Source organism: Juglans regia, chromosome 11 (genome assembly GCF_001411555.2).
Source record: "Juglans regia cultivar Chandler chromosome 11, Walnut 2.0, whole genome shotgun sequence".
In the NCBI taxonomy this organism is placed as follows: Eukaryota; Viridiplantae; Streptophyta; class Magnoliopsida; order Fagales; family Juglandaceae; genus Juglans; species Juglans regia.
In genome coordinates this window covers 32,127,706-32,143,008 of record NC_049911.1, presented here as the reverse complement: position 1 = coordinate 32,143,008, position 15,303 = coordinate 32,127,706, and the positions used below count along the sequence as shown (strand labels likewise).

General features: G+C 34.3%; 1 protein-coding gene across 1 annotated transcript; it reads left to right on the top strand.

Moving 5' to 3' along the window:
* The first annotated feature begins 8,781 nt into the window (after positions 1–8,781).
* Positions 8,782–9,851, top strand: LOC108998792 (ethylene-responsive transcription factor 2-like). Its single transcript, XM_018975494.2, has one exon. The coding sequence runs from the start codon at positions 8,893–8,895 to the stop codon at positions 9,694–9,696; it is 804 nt and encodes a 267-aa protein (XP_018831039.1). The 5' UTR covers positions 8,782–8,892; the 3' UTR covers positions 9,697–9,851.
* Positions 9,852–15,303: the final 5,452 nt, after the last annotated feature.

Sequence of the window (15,303 nt, the reverse complement as noted above, 5' to 3'; positions counted from 1 at the left end):
TCGAGGATGGAGGAAAGAAGCATCCACTTGGTCCTTGGAATGGAAGCTCTGCGAACCTTTTTTGATGTGTGTTGTCGGTACGTCTTTATTTAGTGTCCACGCCAAGTAACCAACAAACCTGTTTCCACGGTAATTCCAGAAAGGAAATTGATTTACGCACATTATAGAATATACAATTATATTTGAAATGAGAGATATTTTTATAAAATATCTTCTAAAAATAATATTATTTTATAATATATTATATAATATCTCGTGTATATATCATTACTCTTCTATAAAAACCCTAATGAAAGAGGATTTTGATTACATGGTCGAAAATTATTAGAGCTTAAATTAATTAAAAATGCCATTCCCATTAACGCCCCAAGTATTTGAAACTTTGTCGCTTATAAAAACAAGATCGATGGCCTACGTGCATCTGATACAGATGATGACGACGATTGTGGCGGTCCAATATATTATTATATTTCACGGAATATATTAATTGGATCATGCTACTACTCATCAGAATGACAAATGACAATCCTTTTTTTTTTTTTTTAATTACAGAATGGATATTTTCTTTTTCTAATTACTTGGAGAAATTACTTTTTTCTTTTATTGTGGAAAATGCTAAGTTTTGAAAAAAAATAGGAAAATACTACTATGCCCACTCAATTTGACACCTCTATTTGACCACTTATCTTTTTTTATTTTTTTATTATTATTTTTTTTTACTTAATGATTAAGGAAGTGATTTTAAATGTATTGATGTATTTTTTTTATTTTTTAAATGTATTTAAATATATTAAAAAAATGTGAAAAGAAAAAAGAAAAAAAAAAAAAAAACTAGTTTACGCTGGGCGGTAAGCCCAGCGGTCAAGAAGGGGCGGCAGAGTAGCCGCACCCAAAAAAATATATACATTTTCATGCATTCGGATACTTTGGAGCCGTGGGTTGTCATTTGCCATGCCACTTATCATTTCCGTATTAATTATTCAAAATGTCTTGACTTTTCCAGTTTCATGCCCTTTTGGATATGGATTTTTTCCTTTTATTTTTTTGGCACATAGATTATAAAAATATTAGAATGAAAATATTTTTATTTTCCCTTGAGTCCATATTATATATATACACGTAGTCCCCATAGAATTGGCCAATAGATCATCTAGATTGGAAGTAACCAGAAGGATTTTAATACCACTATAAGAACTTGTGAGGTGTTACCATGGGCCTAGGTCATGATGGTCCGATGAATCACTCCGCTCAAGACTTAAATCCCTCTGGCTTGATAGGGCTCGTGCCAGTTTGTTAAGGACATGAACGTCCGCTCGCCCGCTTATCTTTATACAATTGAGATATTCACTTATTCAAAGTGAGTAAATAACTTAAATATTTCAGGATTCAAATTTTAAATAGTGAGCGAAACAGTTAGTCCGAATGATTCTAAGAAGTCAAAAGTTCTATTTAAAGAATCCAAGTACGTTAATGAATCTCAAATAATTTGGCTCTACAAATATTCTTATCATTATTGACTCAAGCATTGGAAGCGCTCCATCAAACCTTCCAAGCCACCTTACTCTTTGGTTGCAGGAGATTAAAAGTACGTAACAGTAAAACACATCCTTAACATAGATAAACAAGCAACGATTAAAACAAAAAAAATGAAAGCAGACCTTAGCCCGCCATAAAAATCTCAGCGCTTATCCTTTAGAAATCTAATGTTTAATTCTCGAACATGAACTCCTGAAAGAATTTTTACCCCTTGGTTTTTAAAAAACACTTGATGACAACATATATTGCCATGTCGTGCCTTGATACATTTGAAATCTTCTGCCATTCATCGCTAATGAGTAATTGTCCATTCATCTAAAAAAGTTATTGTCATAGAATTTTTCTACTCATCAGTCCTGCACGGTATGGAATTGAATATAATTTTTCATTGCTATAATATATATATGTCATTAGTATATATATGATTTTGTAAATCTCTTTTTCTATCTATATATATAACCTCCAAATTCTTTTTTTGGTATAAGATATTATTCCTTCATAAATAAGGATAGTTAATAAAATTGGCACCGTCCTCTTCTAAAAAAAAATATAATTTTGTAAATATACGAATGAGGTCTTACATTATCTTTAAAGAAAAACATCTTATTGTTCATATATAATCTTGAATAATAAATCCTAACTTTGTGAAGTTCGGTAATTTTCTTGCAGGGTTTTTTTGTTTTCTCTGAAAGATTAGTGGCAAATGGTAGTGTTTCGGAAATATTCTTGAATTTTTATTTTCAACGTTCGCATCAATTAGCATGCAGTTTTGAAATATGCAAAGAACGTGCTATTTACAGCGGTACACACGCACATCATTCGAAATTAGCAAGTAACAAGGAGAGGATTTTGTCTTTGACTTTTCATAAGAATTCAAAAACCATGTGGTGTTGAACTTTGACTTGGGTGCTTCTAATTAAAGCGAAACTTTTGAAAGGACGATACAACTAGTAGGCAACTAGTACGCAACTTGACAACAGCCAGATCATCATCCACTTGCCTGTCCAATAATAACTTTAAAAAGAATAATATTTATTATATACTATATTTTTATTCTATTTTAATCATATTAAATAATATATAATGTATTTATTATTATTATAAGATAAAAAAATATATAATAAATCACATTTTATTTAATATAATAAAAATAAAATAATAGTATAATATATAAAATTTTTCTCTCAAAAAAAATAAGAAATAAAAAAGCATCCACTTGCAAATTTAAAAAAAGAAAATACAACTGCCTCGTGCTTTTTGCCACTTCGGCTAACAATGTCAGAGTAAATACATTCCCCCCAGCCCATGCAACGATGAACGAACGAAGGGGACCGCCATTTGCTATTATTTTTTATTGAGAAATTATAGTTGTAATTGTGAGTTGTATAATTATTTAAAAAAAAAAATAAATATAAAATTTATATAAAAAATAATAATTTTTTAATAATATATTTTATTTTATTTTTAAATGATTGTATAATGTTTGAGGACTTTACAAATTGTATGTAGAATTATTTTTTTTTAATTTTTTTATCTTTAATTATCTAAGTTTACTTTGGACCGCTGTCCATTTTATAGTTAATTAATTTAACTATAAAATCTTTTAGAGAAAACAATCTAATTTAACCATAGAGAAAACAATCTTTTAGAATGTTGTGAGCATTTGGAAGGAATTAACACCAAGAATTAGAAAATTAGAGAGGAAAGAGCAATTTCCTTTTTTGTTGTTTATCTCATTCTCATTAATTATTCTCATTGTTTTTTGTATCCTTTTGGATTGTAGGTGTAAGATAATGAAGGGGTTTTTTCTTGTGTTAAAAAAAGTCGTGATAATGATGGAATTAATAGATGCAGTAAGATATTTTTTAAGATATTTTTTATTTTTTTATTTTTAAACGTACAATTAAGATATTTTTTGTGATATTTTTTTTCTCATGGATACAAATATCAGTGAATATTTTTTTTTTAACATTTGAATGTTCATATCGTTCTCTCATTATTGATCTCATTGATTTTATAAGTATATATTATTTTGGATTGTAGGGTATAGCTAGCTGTAAGATAATGAAGGGATTTTCTCGTGTTCAAATAAGTCGTTACATATAATGATGGAGTAGATGCATGAGTAAGATATTTTTTGTTGTTTGAGAGTTTCTTGATATTTTTATTTTTAAAGTTTGAATATTCAAATAGTTTAATACCTACTCAGTGTTTATACAGTAACTTCTATATATATATAGGAATTAATTGTCATAAAGATATGAAAGGGAAGTGAAAATAACATTTTGAGAATCACAATTAATGAAATAATTTTCTTTTAAGACTTGCTTGGGCTGTACAAAATTTCAAATCTCGCGAGTTATTGATTATTAGTAATTTAGTAGGAGTTAATATAACAAGATTTGATGTGCAGTCATTTTTACGTATTTATTAGTACATTCTGATTGATTACGTCATTTTTTATAAATATAAAATAATTATTTTAACTAATCATATGAATAGAATATATAAAAAATACACAAAAACAACTGCATGTAACGAAATTCTTAATATAAACTCACAACAATTAAAACTATTGATAATCAACACTATTAGAGGGTATAAATAATTTTATCATTCTTGATAATTGACCCATGCACGGATAATAAGCTTGGATTGCCCCCTCGTTTATTTATTTATTTATTTATTCCCTCAGTTTTTTAGTTATGAGAGCTACTCATCGTCAATTGATGTTGATGTAATCTTTATAATATATTATCAATGATTAATAGAAAAGATCACTAAAATAAACAAAAAAATTCAAAATATAATTAATATTATAAAGATTACATTATTTCAAAGTCAAATCATAAATATTATTTTAAGAATAAGGAAGGATAGATACACCATCTTTTAATAATTTCTTAATACTTGGGTAAGGAAAATAAATTATTTTCCCCACGTGGTTACAATATTGCAGTCTCCCAATAATTTATCAACGTTTATGCGTTTTATATTGCAAGAATCAGGCCATATGGATCAAGTCTTTCTCCGTGCAATAGTATTGCATAGAGTTGCTCATGAAAACAGAATAATATTAACATCACCAAAATTTAAAAAGGCAGCATATTTAAAAAAATAAATAAAGTTTGGAGTTTTTGTATGTTTCTACAATTCGTAGTCTTTATTTTTATTTTATTCTATTTTATAAAAAAAATATAGTTTTTGTTTCTACAATTCCTAATTTGTTAATTTTTGCTTTTAAAAACATGTAATAATGTCTACATAACTTCTCTAAAGGACAGTAAATGCCCAATAAATATTATAAAATTAGTATAATTTCTTAGATTTTAGTAACACCCTTGTTTGTTTTTCAAAAACATCTCATCTCATCTCATCTCATCTCACTTCATCATTACAACTTTTTCAAATCCCCACACAAAATAAAATAAACAATTCAACTTTTTCAAATCCCAAAACAGTAATAATATTAAAAAATATATTCTAACAATATTTTATTCAATATTTTAACTTTAATCTCAACTCATCTCATCTCTGAAAACAAACGAACCCTTAATTGAGTGTTTCCAGTTTGGATTATACCTTATAAGACACTAATTTTTCAAAATTCTTCATTGATTCATATCAGCACTTTAAAAAAAACAAAAAACAAAAACTTTTTAATAGTTTCAACGTTCAACCGTTTGAAATCGAAAATTTGACCGAAACAGTCCTCTGTTTCTTTATTGTATCCATGCGGCCACAGAATAGACTTCCCCAGCAACGTTTGAGTCAGCTACCGGCTACCGCTTAAACATGGTGCATTGGACGGATCCAACAACAACCATTGTGGAACCCATATCCAAAAAAATAACGATAGACTTACTATTTTTTACAATTTATTTATTATTTTTTACTTAATAATTAAAGAAGAAACTATTAATAAAATTATATATATTTTTATTTTTTTTCTAATAATTAAAGATGTTAAAAAAATACTTACTTAATTATTAAGTAAAAAAAATATCGGTAGACACTCTCGGAACCCCAAGCATTTTTTAAAATATAATTTTTTCCGTCGTCATCTTCAATCTCAATTAATTGTATTTTAAATAGAAGATAATTATATAAAATTATAATTTTTTGTAATGAATAATTATATCAATTGAGTGATAAATAATTTGTAAAATGATTGAAAGAATATTTATCCAATAATTATTTTGATGCCTCCTTACTTTAGTCCTTGCCAACTCCTTGGTGGCCCGGGTGTCATCTGATTTGTAAGATCATTAAGGATCATGAACAAGTATGAAAACGACTTATGTCTCTTCTTTTCTTTTCCGTGGAAATTTAAAAGGGCTAGGGATGGAAATACCAATAAAAGGGTTACTTTGATTCCTGGTGTAACTAATTATGCACTAATTAGAAATGATCCATCATCTCTAGTACTATAATTCAACGAAAGTGGTCATAAATTTGTTTATTATTTATACCTTTCAATTATCATTTATTTTATAATATGACCACTAAATTATCAAATTCTTTATTTAATCCCCAATTTGAAATATAAGTCACAATTTATCCTGTCATTAATGACCGTTAAAGTTGACAAAAAAATTATTGACATAACACGATCTTAACGGTTAGAATTTTAAGAAGCAAAAATATAAATTTAAGCATTTAACCTATCATTACGAATTGTTAAAATAGATGATAAATAAGTTAAATGGTAAGACTTTGAGGGTTGAATCTTTAATAATGGAACAAAAGTGTAAAAAGAGCAGCAGTCTAATGGTAATTTATTAGTTATATATATATATATATTGTAAATGAGTGATAGTTTGAAAGGTAAAGCGTGAATTTATTTATTTAAAGTAAACCTAAATCTTGGTTTAAATGTCGCATTTTCACCCTATATATTAGCCTATATATTAGGGTTGGGCGGCAGGGCTCCTGCCATCCACTGCCTCGGCTTTGCCTGGGCAGATTGGGCAACCCGGCCCACCCATGCAGGTGGCGGGGGTGGATTAGGCCAAAAATTTATATATATATATATATATATATATGATTTTGTTACTAAAATGATATCATTTTGGAAACAAATTTCTTTTTTTAAACCAACACTAAAATGACGTTGTTTTGGATGATTTAAGTTAACCCTAAACACCCCCCCTTCCTTCCCTCTTTCGCACTTCGCCGTTCTCTCTTACCACTCCCTCTCTCTTTCCTCTATGGATTGCACTGCTATCTTTATCTCCTGCCATTGCCATCCTCTGCTACGACTCCTCCTTGATTCCTCCTCCTCTCTGAGTCCATGATTGTGAGTTTATTTTTTACTAGTTTAGGTTTTTGTGTGATTTTGTATTTTGTATTCTGTTGTGTTTTCTGTGAGTTTGTTTGAATTTTTTTCCCATCTCGTTGTGGGACAGTGGATGGGGGGTTGGATGGATGAGGGCTCCTCCCCCACCCCTTGGCACATGGATGAGGGGCCTCGCCCCCACATCCGGGAGGTGGATTGTGGTGGCCTCTCACCCATGCGGCGGCGGCGACGATGAAGGCCAGGGAGGGGGGTAGCACCCCTAATACGTACAACATACAAAACTGCGCACAAAAGTAAAAGTGAAGGGATTTCAGATGAAGGAGGAATGAATAACCATTAGGAAGAAGATTCCATCATATCTTTTAAGGCTCATTTTGATATTAATAATATTTTAGAATATCTGTGAATAGTAGTTAAATAGTTTGTGAATAATAATGAAGTGGTGATCTATTGCGTTTTGAGGAAAGAGAGAAAAAAATGTGAATTTAAGAATATTTGAGAATAATTGTATTCTCAAACAAGCCCTTAATTTCAAGACGTTGGAGGCTCCATAACATGATAACAATTAGTAAGACAAAAATGATACAAGAAAAAGAGTTCCCTCACTTGCTATGCAAATTATATTCTCAACTAAAACATAGCTATCTATTAAATAAAAAAAATAAAATAAAAAAACCTAAAACATAGCTAATCCCATTAAAAATGCAAGATTTGGTAAGCTTGCTAGCTGTTCCTACATAAAATATGCACATATACGTACATCCATGAAAATAAAAATTACTTATTTCAACGATATTCAAGCGCCATACAAAATTGCAAAAATAAATCATAGGCATCTTGAAGTTGTTAGATGGATGAGGCCAGAAGCAACAACAAACACAAGTTCTCTCCAAACCCTACAACTCGGACCCGTGAATGGACAAATTATAACTTATTCATGATGGAATATTAGCGCATGCATTATTGGAGATCAATAAAACAATCCCATGCACAGCTTCCACTATTCCTAATTTCCAATGCCTCCCTCCCTCTCTCTCCAACTTTCTTAATGGTGTTGCTAAAACTTTCTATGCATATAAGTATCCATAGTAAGAATTGGAAAATGCTACAACCATAACAAAATTTATAAAATAAACTCATTAATTAATATGATTTCATACCATACGTTAAATCTACTTTACAGTAAAAATAATTTTATAATCTGACGTACCATATCAAATCACATCAATTTATAAATTTACTTTTATAAAAAATTTTGTAATTAAAGCATTTATTCTTACAAATTGCCTATCTAATATATATATATAATTGCCTATCTAATATGTACAGGTGTATATGAATAATTTAACCTTTTTTTATATCCAGACAATTCTGTCCAAATATATATTATATTTTGTTGTATAATTCTGCAGCTGCTATTGTAAGTGATGTGATGGATGGTTTTGTGTTGATTCTGTTTAGAGTAGTGATAGACTAACAACTCATCTATAATTTGTCTACTACTTTCTTATAAAATATAATTTTTTCAAATTTTAGATACATCAAATCAAAACCAAAATGTAAAATCAAATTTAAAATAAATATTATTTTATTCAATAATAGTTTAAAAATAGTAAATTAATTGATAGTTTATCATTTCTCTTCTTTAAAGGTTATGAACTGCCTTTGATGATGGTGTGGGAATGCTACTTCCCTTGTTTGATTATACAGCATGGGCTGTGTCCAGACTTTGTATTTAAAACAATAATTGTTTGCCAAAAAAATGGAAAAATAAAAATAAAAATAAAAACGACTTTTTTAAAAGCCAAAAAAACAAACAACTTGCTTCCCCAAACTTTAATTTTTGTGATTTTCTTTTTATAAAGAAGACACTTGTCTCACCTACCGGTGCATGCGTCTCTCTCTCTCTCTCTCTCTCTTCCTTGCAGTATAAATGCCCTTAAAACCTTTATTTTCTACCAAATTCGTCTCTCCCCCTCCTATCTCGAGCCTTTCTTCCCAGCTCTTTCGCCTCACAACTCAACCAGCTTTCTTCCGAGCCTTAAAACTACACGAAAATGAACGAAGCTGCCTTGGGTGACTTTAGTTTCCCTGATCTCTGTCACCGAAGCTCAGGCCTCGGTGGCTTCTTCCCCTGCTCAACCGAACAGTGGGGTGAATTGCCGTTCCAAGTTAATGACTCCGAGGACATGATTGTCTACAACTCACTGCATGATGCTCTCAGTTTTGGGTGGTCTCCGTTAGATTTTACGGCGACCAACGTGGAATTGGAGTCGAGGGAGGTGTCGGAGCTGGCTCCGATTACGGTAACCGAGCCAATCGATTTGGCTCAAGATTCTGCATCGTCCGGGAACTTATTGGGAACTTCTTTTATTGCTCCGAAAATCGAAAATCGATGCGAAATTTTGTTGGATGAATCAAGAAAATTCTTCCAGAACGCTCACCGGAGAGTGATCAAAGAGAGGCACTACAGAGGAGTAAGGAGAAGGCCGTGGGGGAAGTTTGCCGCGGAAATACGTGACCCGGCTAAGAACGGAGCGAGAGTGTGGCTTGGCACGTACGAGAGGGCAGAGGAAGCTGCGTTAGCTTATGACGTAGCGGCTTACAAGATGCGCGGCTCCAAGGCTTTGCTTAATTTTCCTCACCGGATTGGTTCCGGTGAGCCCGAGCCGGTTAGAATCACAGCCAAGCGACGAGAATCAGAGCCGGCGTCGGACAGCGGCTCCCCAAAAAAGAGGAAAGGCTTGACAACTAAAGAAGCCGAAATCAAAATAAAGAGAGAATCAAATGTGTTCGAGCATCCACAGCAAATGGACCTGCTTCCAATTAACGAGCAATTAGAGGAATGGAATCTAATATAGTTTTTATTTTCTACTTAGATAAAATGCACCGGTGGCTAAATGCAAATGTCACACAGAGTGCCAGATCAATTAATGGTCATGTAATTAGTAAACGTTACGCAAAAATCGAGTCACTTTCATTAGTAAGTACATGACTTTTTCTCTCTCTAATTTCCTCTGACGTTTGGTGTTAAATTACTTTTAAACTCTGTTGCAAACACTGGGTTAGGAGGAGCAAAAGTGCCCATAGATGTCACTGGGAAGCCATTACCCAGCAATGGCAATTTTTACGAACCTGCGACAGCATTATCATTTCCAAACCTTAAATAGCGAGGGTTTATGAATAAGATTAAAGAAATACTACTTAATAAAAATAAATTTATAAATTGATTATTTGACTTCATATAATACATAAGATGTAATGAAATGAGTTGTCTCGAATCATTGAATTATAAGTTTCATAAATTTCTAAGAAAATTGGAGAAAATAGCACTTTCCTTTTTACCTAACGAGTTGTATGCGAGGAAACTTGGGGTCGATGACCTTTTCTTTGCATGTAAAGCACAATTTTATTTTTATTTATTTTTTCAATGAAAAGCTAGCTAGCAGGATATGCAAGAAGAAAGTAGGATATAATTAGTAGTATATCGTTCCCTGCGGAGAGATACTCTCTCCTAGTTCTCTTTTCTCTTGTCTTTTAAGTCTACTGATACTCTATTTTTACTAGGCGTAGGAGGTCTAGAGTTTAGGCTCCAACCACCTCCTCCCCTAACTAGCCCCATTGGCTTTTTTATGTTTATAGTTTGCTGTCTATTTTTTTTCTTTTATTTTTTATTTAGTTTTTCCTCCATAGTGTCGATCCTCTCCGATCTGCTGCCTTCCAACAACCTCCGACCAATACGCGACGCCAGTTCAACCTTTCTGATCGCCGATCTTCATGCTCATAGAAGAAGAATGCGATTATGCCCGGCGAGTTTGACGCACGCGCGGCCACAACCTTGCGTTATTTTCAGCTGCAATTGCGTACCAGAGGAGCTTTGGCGGCCACTCACGGCCCCACTGGTCTCAGAGGCCTCATATCCTTCAGATTTGCTCGTCCGTTCACCTCCTCAGGTGGCGCATGTCATACACGCGCTGTCATCGCTTGTGTTGTTGCCACCGACTCGACTTGGATTCCGATTGCTCAATGTTACTCTAACCAGTGATCTTGTAAGAGCATTCTCATTGGATTAGTTAAAAGCTAAATCCAATAAGAATTTAGCTATTAGGTGGATAAATTGCTCACATTGAATTAGCTATATTTTGGAATATAGCTACAGTAATATCCAAACTAATTTTCAAATTTGGAAGACACTATTCATTCATCAAATCCTTTTTATATTATTTCTTTCTCTTTCCTTTTAATATTAATTATTTCTCTCTCCATTTTAAATGACAATTGAAAAAATATAATTAGAATACAATTACAAATTAATATATAATATTATAAATAGTAAAATATGAAAAAATAAAATAAATTCATAATTAAAAAAATTAAAAAATTTTCAAAATTATTAATTACTCATTACTATATAATGAATAAATAGACAATTCAATTTGGAGATTTGATGTGAATAGTCAAAATTAAATTCATCTTATATTATTTTATTGTCATATAATGAAAAAATGGCTATTCCAATGTAGAGATTTATATAAATAGAATAGCTAAAAGTTAGATTCATCTTACATTCATAAAAAATGTACTTTAATTTAGCTATTCCAATGAGAGTGCTCTAAGAGGGATAGTGGATCTCTCTAAAAATCTACTTCAGACAATATGTGACAGTGCACCCATCACCACCACTGTTTCCAACGGAGGAACTACCGCTTCAAGCAATAGTTCTATTGTTCACTTTCAAGCGATAGTTTTATTGTTCACTTTTTTACAAAAATAAAAAATAAAAAATAAAAAGTAGCGCAAGACGGCAAGAGCATCTAGACCGTACGTACGTAATTAATTTGCGTCCCACCATTTGTTACGAAAACCCTTGTTTTGAATATTGCGGATCGAGAATTTTCTCTTCGAGTATGAAAACAAGTTAACGTTTCTGTACGCCCACGCTTAGTTAGAAAGGAACTGATCACGACAAAATGCAACATTATTTCACAATCAACCCAAATAATTAATTAGATCTTGCTTTTACACACACACACACACACATATATATATATATATATATATGAATAATACTACGTATAGTAATAGAATGCATGTTTTGATGCAGTCATTTTAAAAAATAATGAAATTTATTATTAAAAAATTATTTTTTTTAATGTAGATCTCTAATGAAGTAAAGAAGGTTGCACGGAAAGTGCATGACAGAATGTCAAAGAGAAGAATCAGAATTTCAATATTGCATTTCGTATTTGTCTTTTCCTCAATACAATAGAGCTCCAGCAGTGAGCTATTTATAGCCAACAGTACATACACGATTTATAAGAAATGAATACAAGATTAAATCTCCACTGTACAGCTCATCAATTTTCTGTTGTGCATAACAGATTCTAGAGCTTTCCGTGAGTGGGAATTGGTTATTTCTGTACAGAGGCAGCTTTCTGTGTTGATGTAGTGCGGGCACAGCCTTCTTGCAAATCCGTGGAGTCTGATGCTTCAATTGTCCCCCTCGATTCTAGCGGCACAGGGAAGATAGTCAAGGATGAGCGGAGCAGGTTGAATCGACTTGAAGATAGTGGCTTAGTGAGAATGTCAGCCACTTGATCCTTGCTTGAAACAAATGCAACTCTAAGTGTCTTAGCAGCAACTCTCTCTCTTACAAAATGAAAATCAAGTTCAACATGTTTAGTTCTTGAATGTAAAACAAGATTTACTGACAAATAAGTGGCACCTAAATTGTCACACCACAGGGTTGGTGGATCAATTAAGGGAATGGCTAATTCTTTTAATAGAGACTGAATCCAAAGAATTTCACAGGTGGTGTTAGCCACAGCTTTGTATTCAGCCTCAGTTGAAGAACGAGCTATAGTGGGCTGCTTTTTGGAGCCCCAAGAAATTAAGTGTGAGCCAAAATATACGCAAAAACCACCAGTTGACTTGCGGTCATCTGGACACCCCGCCCAGTCAGCATCCGAGAAGGCAGTGAGTTGGAAGGAAGAAGATGATGAAAAGTAAAGGCTAAAGTGAGATGTAAGGCGAAGGTAGCGTAAGATACGCTTGACAGCTTGCCAATGAGGGACACGAGGGCAGTGCATAAATTGACACACTTTGTTGACTGCAAAGGACAAGTCAGGTCGGGTAAAAGAGAGGTACTGCAGACTTCCTACAACACTCCTATAAAGCTGAGGATCTTCAAACGAAGGCCCATCAAGAGCCGAGAGTTTGACATTGGTACACATGGGAGTAGACACTGGCTTAGACTTGTCCATGTTGGTCTTATGTAAAAGATCAGAAATATAACGACTTTGGGACATGAATAAACCAGATGACATACGAGAGATTTCAACACCCAAAAAAAAAAATGCAATATGCCAAGGTCCTCAGTTGAAGAACGAGCTATAGTGGGCTGCTTTTTGGAGCCCCAAGAAATTAAGTGTGAGCCAAAATATACGCAAAAACCACCAGTTGACTTGCGGTCATCTGGACACCCCGCCCAGTCAGCATCCGAGAAGGCAGTGAGTTGGAAGGAAGAAGATGATGAAAAGTGAAGGCTAAAGTGAGATGTAAGGCGAAGGTAGCGTAAGATACGCTTGACAGCTTGCCAATGAGGGACACGAGGGCAGTGCATAAATTGACACACTTTGTTGACTGCAAAGGACAAGTCAGGTCGGGTAAAAGAGAGGTACTGCAGACTTCCTACAACACTCCTATAAAGCTGAGGATCTTCAAACGAAGGCCCATCAAGAGCCGAGAGTTTGACATTGGTACACATGGGAGTAGACACTGGCTTAGACTTGTCCATGTTGGTCTTATGTAAAAGATCAGAAATATAACGACTTTGGGACATGAATAAACCAGATGACATACGAGAGATTTCAACACCCAAAAAAAAAAATGCAATATGCCAAGGTCTTTGGCAGGGAAGTCACTACGGAGTGAATGAATAAAATCATGAATCAAAGAAGTGTTAGAGGCAGTCACAATAATATCATCAACATAAATCAGAATATAAATTGAATTAGAGCCATGTGAGAGAATAAATAATGAAGAATCCGAAACTAAGGCATGAAAACCTAAGGAAAGTAACTTGGAGCTCAATTTGGAGAACCAAGCCCGAGGGGCTTGTTTCAATCCATAAATGGATTTGCGTAACTTACAGATGTGATGTGAAAATTCAGGATTTACGAACCCAACAGGTTGATGCATATATACATCCTCCTCCAAGTCGCCGTGCAAGAAGGCGTTCTGTATATCAAGCTGATGAAGAGGCCAGTTACGGGTAATAGCAATGGAAAGAAGGAGACGTATGGTTACGGGTTTAATCACAGGGCTAAAGGTCTCTGAGTAATCTAAACCAGGTTGCTGATGAAACCCTTTAGCAACAAGACGAGCTTTGCGTCGCTCGAGGGTGCCATCAGCTTTCCTTTTGGTCTTGAGAACCCACTTGGAACCAAGAACATTGAAGTGAGGAGAGGGCGGTACCAAATCCCAGGTTCGGGTTTGAAGGAGCGCATGAAATTCGATGGCCATTGCGTCACGCCATTCAGGGTATTTGGCCGCTTCTGTGTAGGATGTGGGTTCTTCTGGAACTGAGGATGTTTCGGAGATAGTGAGGGAAGCAGATTTGGGTATTGGCCAGGGAATGGTTCCGTCGGAACGGACAAGGGGACGAGAGGTGTTGGTTTTGGAACGAGTGAGTATGCCGTGTGTAGAATAAATGGGACCAGGTGGAGGTTCAATCGGAAAATCAATAGATGGCAGAGATTAGTTAGGGTTAGACAAAGAGGTCGAAGGGGAAGTAGAAGATGGATAGCTTGTTGGAGAAGAAGACGTGATGGATCGGGTAGGAGAGGAAGTGAGGGGGGTTGATGAGGGAAAAGAATCCATGGGCTGCAAGGAAGTTGCGGGCTGGATTAATGAGCCCGTGTGAGGGTCTGCAGCTTGGAAAGAATGAGAAGGGGCCCATGTGAGAGACTGCGGCTTAGAGGAGCTGGGCTGAATGAGAGGCCCAGAAGCAGCAGGAGACGCCTGTGAAGCAAATGGAAATCTGGTTTCATCAAAGCGGACGTCCCGAGAGAGATATACACGACCAGAGGGAACATGTAAACAACTGTAGGACTTGTGATCTGGAGTGTAACCAACAAATACACACAACTGTGAACGTAAATCCATTTTGTGCTTGTTGTACGGCCTTAAATTAGGCCAACAAGCAGAACCAAATACCCGTAAGAAGGAGTAATCGGGTGTGTGGTGGAACAAGGCCTGAAAAGGAGAGATGTTATTTAAGAGTGAGGTGGGCATCCGATTGATGAGGAAGGTGGCTGTTTGGAATGCCTCAACCCAGTACATAGACGGCATGGAAGAATGAGCAAGAAGTGAGAGTCCCGTCTCGACAATGTGACGGTGACGACGCTCGACACTCCCATTTTGAGGATGAGAGTAGGGGCAGGAAATTCTATGAGAAATACCAAACT